General features: G+C 43.5%; 1 protein-coding gene across 1 annotated transcript in view; it reads left to right on the forward strand.

Moving 5' to 3' along the window:
* Positions 1–6,752, forward strand: part of LOC103745105 (TPA-induced transmembrane protein) — a 38,894-nt gene extending 32,142 nt beyond the window's left edge. Inside the window, 3 exon segments of the mRNA XM_029570361.1 lie at positions 918–988; positions 3,754–3,941; positions 5,023–6,752. Coding sequence (XP_029426221.1) covers positions 918–988; positions 3,754–3,941; positions 5,023–5,027 — 264 coding nt within the window. The 3' untranslated portion in view covers positions 5,028–6,752.
* Positions 6,753–6,838: the final 86 nt, after the last annotated feature.

The raw sequence follows: 6,838 nt of genomic DNA on the forward strand, positions 1-6,838 counted from the left end.
CTATGTGTACGTGTGTATTGCCTGCATGTAGGTAAGTGCACCCATGTCGTGCAATGCCAGCAGAGGACAGAAGAGGCTGTCAGATCCCCTGGAACTGGAGTTATGGATAATTGTTAGTGGCCATGTGCGTGCTGGGATTCGAAATCGGGTCTTCTTCAAGAACAGCCAGTGTTCTTAACTTCTGAGCCATCTCTCCAGCCCCTCTTTCTTTCTTTTTGAGACAGGGTTTCACTGTGTAGCTCTGGCTGGTCTAGAACTCACTATAAAGACTAGGGTTGCCTTGAATTTTTGGGGAATCCCCCTCTATTAGCCTTGAGAATGCTGGGACTGTGGGTGTGAACCACTAGGCCTGACTTTCAGTGAGATTCTTCTTAATGAGTATTAACTTGAGCTTTGATTTGTGGTCTGCTTACACTTTCCTAGTCTGAATCCAGAACCCTTAGATAAGTGAATTCCTAGAGTGAAACCTCCTTTGTCTTTGTTAGTTACTTTTTTGTTGCTGTGATAAACCATGACCAAGGCAACTTACAGAAGGAAGAGTTATTGAGTTTATGGCTCCAGAGGGATAAGAGTCCATCATGGTGGGAAGGCATGGCAGGAGGCAGCCAGAGCAGAAGCTGAGTGCTCATGACTTCAAGCGGGCACAGGAAGCAGAGACAGACTAGACGTGGGACACGGCTCTCTATTCTCCAAACCCACCCCATTGACATGAAGTTCCCCAAACAAAATTTCCCCAAAGTTCCATGACCCCCGCCCCCAAAAAGCACCACTAAATGGGGGTAAAATGCTCAAATGCTTGGAGCTTATGGGGGGACGTTCTCATTCAAACCATCACAGTCCAGAAGTAGTTTTGTTCTATAGGTGACATGTAAGATGATCATAGTGACATGTGTAGTTATTTTCTTTCTGTGTTTTAGCTCACAGATATGTACAATGAGTCACCGTCTCTGAGTCGTTATTTCACTTCTGCTGGCATGGTAAATTTCAGGTAAGAGCACAGAGCTTTCTATCTTGCTCTCTTTCTCTGAGGAATACCTACCTACTGACCCAACCTGTCACCATTCACCTATGGGGATTTCCCTGAGCCTCAGAGCAAGGAAGGTGCGCCTATTAACAGAATTACAGACTGTTGGTGCTGGGATGGTCCTTGGAAACCTCTCAGCTCAGTTCTGCTATTTTTCAAAGCAGAAGAAGAATCCAAAATTAGTTATGTGATTCAACTAAGGCCACATGGAGAGAGCCTAAGGGAAACCATTCCTTTTTAACAGTGAATGTGCAAATAAATAAGGGTAGAAACAGAAGTAAATCTCAGCAATGTGATGGAAGTGGCAAGATCCTGGTCCTGCTTTGTTTTGGAAGGCAAAGTGATTCAGGCGTACACTCCCCTTAATGTTAAAATATAAAGACACTGTAGGTGTCTTCTCCCTCCTTTCTCCCACACTCATCAGGCCAAGGCTGAGTGTTAGAGATCCTGGTTTTAAAAGTTGAGGGGCTAGAGAGATGACACACCATCAAGAGCGCGTCCTGCTCCTCCAGAGGACCTGAGTGTGGTTCCAACACCCATGTCGGAAGGCTCACAGCCTCCTATAACTCCAGCTCCAGGGCATCTGATGTTCCTGAGGGCACCTGCACACACACACATAAATTAAAAAGTTAATCTTTAAAAAATGTTCTTTGAAGGAAAAACCAAGGGACTTTAGTATCTTAGATAAAGAAACTTTAGAAAAATGATGTTTTTTTGAGACAGTCTCATGTAGTTCAGGCTGACTTTAAACTTTCTGTGTAACTGAGGATGAACTTGAACTTCTTGATCCTCCTGTATTCACATACTAGGATTATAGGCATGTGTTCATGATGTATTTTGTGTAGCGCTGTGGACTAAACTCAGGGCTTCATGCATGCTAGGCAAGTATTCTCCCGAGCTACATATTTAATTAGCCTATACCTAATTTATTTTTAAGGACTTGTTTACTTTAAAAAATTTATATATTTGAATGTTTTGCCCACATGTATATAAGTGCACTACATGTGTGCCCAGAATAGGGCATTGGATCCTGGACCTAGAAGTATAGATCATTGTGAGCCACCATGTAGGTGCTGGGAACCAAATTGGTTCTGTGCAAGAGTGACCAGTGCTCTTAACTGCTGAGCTATCCCTCCAGCTCCTTTTTAATTTTATTTTAAAATTGGCCACTCAGAGTTTCTAAAATGTTGACCTGAGAAACAAAAGCCATCACTTCCAATAGGATGAACTTACACATGAACTTACACAGCCCCATCTTAGCACATGTATCTGTGTCTACAGAGGGGTCCTGACCACTGTCCTGGACTAACCCAACAGGAACCTGAAAGTGCTCTTTGCCTTGTCAGTTGCTAAACTCATTACAGTGGTGGTCTGTTGAGGCAAAGTCCACAGAAAACCATCTTTCAAAATTCTGCCTTTTATAAATTCATGAGGTGAGATGAGGGGGTGGGGAACTGAAGACACAGGGTTGGGCTAAATGGGCTTTCTAGACTGCCTTCATGGCATCCTTGTAACTGTGAGTTTCTTCAGAGTCCAAACTCTGTGCTATTTATTTGCTGCACTGGCGTTTGGCGCACTCCTTTGCTAGTGGTACAGTTTACAAAGGGAATCATCAGCCACATTACAATTATTGTACTAAATGTGCTGTATTAAATGTATGATTATTGGCCTATGTGACATTTGGCCACAAGAGGGAGCCCGGTGCCCAGCCTTAAGCAGGGCAGTGGCCTGATTCATGCTGGTGTGAGTAGAGCATCTATAAAACGCGCCCTGAAGAAATACTCTCTGATCTGACCTCCTGTTAATGATTTTATTGCTCAGCTTAATCTGGGCCATCACGAACCAAAGCAATAGAATACCTGTGAGCAAATTAAATGTGGGAGTAGCATATTAAAAAGCAGCATCAACTACTAATTAAAGAATGGACCTATAATTATTTTTACTCTGAAAAAGAAGAAAAATATGTCCCTGGAAGATGAAAGGGTTAGGGCTTCCTCGGGGTGAGATGTCCTTAGATCTCATTACTAGGAGTTAAAATTCTTGGTCATCATGCCTTAGGGGGTCTCTGGAAATGGAAATGGGGAGCTCTTCCTCCAAACACAGGAGGCATGATTCACTGTTAGTGCACAGGGCATTCTCTGGGAGAGCAAAAGGTCTGGACCCACCTTATGGTAGGGAGCTATGGGCCTGACCATAATCACTTTTATATGGTTAAGAACTGGTATGTTCAAAGTACACACACACACACACACACACACACACACACACACACACAAATGTGTAAGAAATTGTGAAAGAATAAACAAATGTTAAAAAAGAACCCATTAAACTGAATAGCTTCACTGTGTTCTTATGGCGGCAGTATTACAAACACGGAGATGAGAATACTCGAGGAGGAAAGGCCAGGCTTCCTGGCTTACCGCAGAGGATGAAGGGCTGGTGTCAGAACGGATGCTGTGCCAACTATCAGTCTTTCTTGCCAGTAGTTGGCTGTCTCTCCCTTAGAGGGCCTCTCCTAATGGACCCCTGTAGTGTGAGCAGTTGGTGGTTGTGTGATAGACCTATGGAGAAGGGCTGTAGGGCAGCACATTCTCCATGGTGCACCCCCTGCAGATGATTAGAGGAAGCTGTGGGGCTAAACAAATGCCACTGCTAAAATTGATTTCTGAGTTTCAGTATGATTCTATGTTACAAGGTCTATTTATGTGTTTTAATGATTTGGCTTTCAGTGTTGAAAATGCCACGGTAACCTATGACCTGCAGTTTGGAGTTCCATCTACAGATGACGATGACGGCTTTATGAAGTACATGATGAGTGAGGAGTTGCTGCTTGGTATTTTGCTACAGAATTTCCACGATCAGAGTGTGCCTGGTTGTGAGGGTCTGGGGCTTGACCCAGAATCTCTCTTGCTTTATGGTAAGTAGAGAAAGCAAAGAAGTCAGAACCAGAGTGATAAGCAAGTGGACAGACTGGAGGCAGATGGCTTGGTCTGGCACTGTTGTTGGCTTGTATTGTGTCAAATCAGTTATCTGTTCACTGCTCCATAGTCCATGGTCATGGTTTTGAGCTTGCAGCCTATAAACAGAGCAGTGGGAAAGCTGTGGGAAAAGCAGACTGTAACAATGAAGAACTCTACTGTAGAACAGCAAGTTCTTTCTGTGCAGTGTCTGCCAGGGCCCTTCGCCAGCACCTCTAAGCTAGCCAGACACTTCATACCATTTCCCACATCAGAGTTTCTCCTGGCACATTGTAGGTGGCTTAAATCACCTTAGAGTGATTGTTGTGATCTTAGTTTACAAAGAATGGCCAAATGTTAAAATGTCCTCATTATCCAAAAGGTCACACCAATGTATTTGTCACAACTCATACCAAAAAGTAGCATCCATTAAACGTGGCCTTTTGAAAAGAGTTGTCAACATGAGCCTACAGTGCACACAGAGAGTAAACTTCCTCCATTTGGAACTGATGACCATTCCAATTTTACCTAAGACTTCATATTTCTAACTCAATGAAACCATATGAAAACATAAATATTAAAATAATTTTGGTTTTCAAAATCAGTGAAAGTTCTAGTCTTGTTTGTTTTGCTGGGATAAAATACTCTGACACAAAGCAACTTCAAGAAGTATTTATTTTAGCTCACAATTCAAAGTTATAGTCTGTTATTGCAGGGACATCGAGGTGGCGGGAACTTGAACTGCTAGTCAATCACATCCACAGTTAGGAGCCCAGAGAGATGAATGCGTGCATGCTTAGTACTGAGCTAGCTTTCTCTTCACATACAAAGTTCAGGGCCCAAATCCTTTGAAAGGTGCCATTCACTTTCAGGTGGTATCTTCCCATATCAATTAAGGCAGTCAACACAGTCCCCCATAGACACACCCACAGGCCAACCTGATCTAGACAATCCCTCTCTGAGACTCTCTTCCCAGGTGATTCTAGTTTGACAATTAAAACAGCATTGCGGTAACCTTTGATTCCTTTTTTTTTTTCCCAGAGTGAAGTGGTGGAGGTTGGTCTCTGTTAGAAAGCAGTGCTCTGCTGAATTTTGGAATGAAGAGAATTCAGAAAAGTATCTAGCAGTGACCAGAGGCTGGAGACAGTCCCTCCCTCTGATTTTGCACCATTAGGATGTCTGGCTCCACAACCAGCCAGGCCCTTAAGGAGAGCTGTCCCAGCTGGGTCCAGGAAGCTAGATGGGCCTGGGATGGTCATCACAATGTGAGATCCTGACTGTCTTTAAAGCATCAGCGGCATCCACCCACATATGGCTGCCTTTGCTTTAGTACATGGATGATACCCGCTCTTGTTTTAGATAGGATCTGGCTAGCCTGTGCTGACAGCGCAGGGAGGAGCAGGTAGCCAGGAGGAGAACTGATCAAACTGCTCACTGAAATCTCTTCTCTACATGCCATTACATTTGATCTACCTCTAAGCCTGGTTGTGGGGAAAAGGAAAGCACTTTCCAAGACGTGAGCAGTGTAGCCTCCACCTGCTTTCACTGCCTTACCTGTGTGTATTGAGAGCTGAGCCTCAGCACATCGAGTGTCACATACAAGAGATGATTCTTATTTTGCTTCATTGTTCCTGAGACTGCCTGAGAATCTTTTCTTTTGAAAACTTAGATTTGTGAATTTTGAACATGCTGCCATTATATTAGATTGTTACACACGCATTTTTTAAAATTAAAGTTGTCTGAGAATAGTTAAGACTCTTTCTGCTAGTGAGACCACACGTTGGCTTTACATTGCCTCATGTCTCCAGGTTTTCTGTGGGTCACAGAGTCTTTAGATGTTGTTTCTGTGTCTTCCTGTAAATGGTTGTGAAGCAGAGAGCCCCTGTCCTCTTGAAACAAACTGTTGAATGTGGTATGCCTGTCATTTAGGGGGTGGGAGGAATTCTGGTGACTGCATCAGTCATCCATGGGATGTGGAATTGCCTGTCATGAGGAAATAGAATATTTGTTTTGTTGGGGAAATTACCTTCCTGGAAGTTGTCTAGGACAAAGAGTTTCAGGGTCTTATAGAGAGAGATTCCCCAGCCTCATCTCTCAGCTAGATTAGCTGTGACTGCAAGTCATGTGTGGGCAGTTGTAGAGAGTCTGCATCAAGAGAGGCTTATGACTCTGGGCTCTGAATAATGTGAATTTACTTTCTTATTTAACTCTCGGAGACATATATTGTAATTCACTGTCTCACTTTAAGGATAGTTCCTTAAATTGGTGAAACCAATGGATTTCTGTTCTTCCTCATTATGTTTTGTATGTCAAATGTGGACCTTAGCATGCTTGTATTTTTTTAATATAATGAAGAATTTTAATACACAGATTTAAAAACATTTACAATAAATTATTTTTGCATCTGCCTTGTTGTTTGCACATCTGTGGCTTAGGTCTTCCTCTCCAGGGCCACGTGTTGGGCTGGCGGTTCCTTGAAGAAAATGGGAGAAGGGATCATGTCCGTGAACACAGCTTCCTCTTTTACAGGATAAGATGGAGCTCGGTTGGGCTGTGTTGGATTGGCTGGGCCATCATCTCTGTTTCAAGGAGAGTAGGAGAGTCCATCCATTCCCTCTTCCTCTGAAGGTCTTATCTGGCAGGATCTTATCATTTCAATGGTTCCCACAGGCTCATGTGTTGATCCCCAGTTAGTAGTACTGTATTGGGAGGCTGTATGACCTTCAGGCGATGGGCCTCACTGGCAGAAGGCCACTAGAAGCAGGCTTTTGAAGGTGATAGCCCAGGCTTCTGGGTCTAAGCCTTATTCTCTGCTTTTCAGTCCGCCATGTGTGAAATCCTCTGCCACACGTTCTTG

The sequence above is a fragment of the Nannospalax galili genome, unplaced genomic scaffold, assembly GCF_000622305.1.
Source record: "Nannospalax galili isolate Female #2095 unplaced genomic scaffold, S.galili_v1.0 scaffold743, whole genome shotgun sequence".
Classification (NCBI taxonomy): domain Eukaryota; kingdom Metazoa; phylum Chordata; class Mammalia; order Rodentia; family Spalacidae; genus Nannospalax; species Nannospalax galili.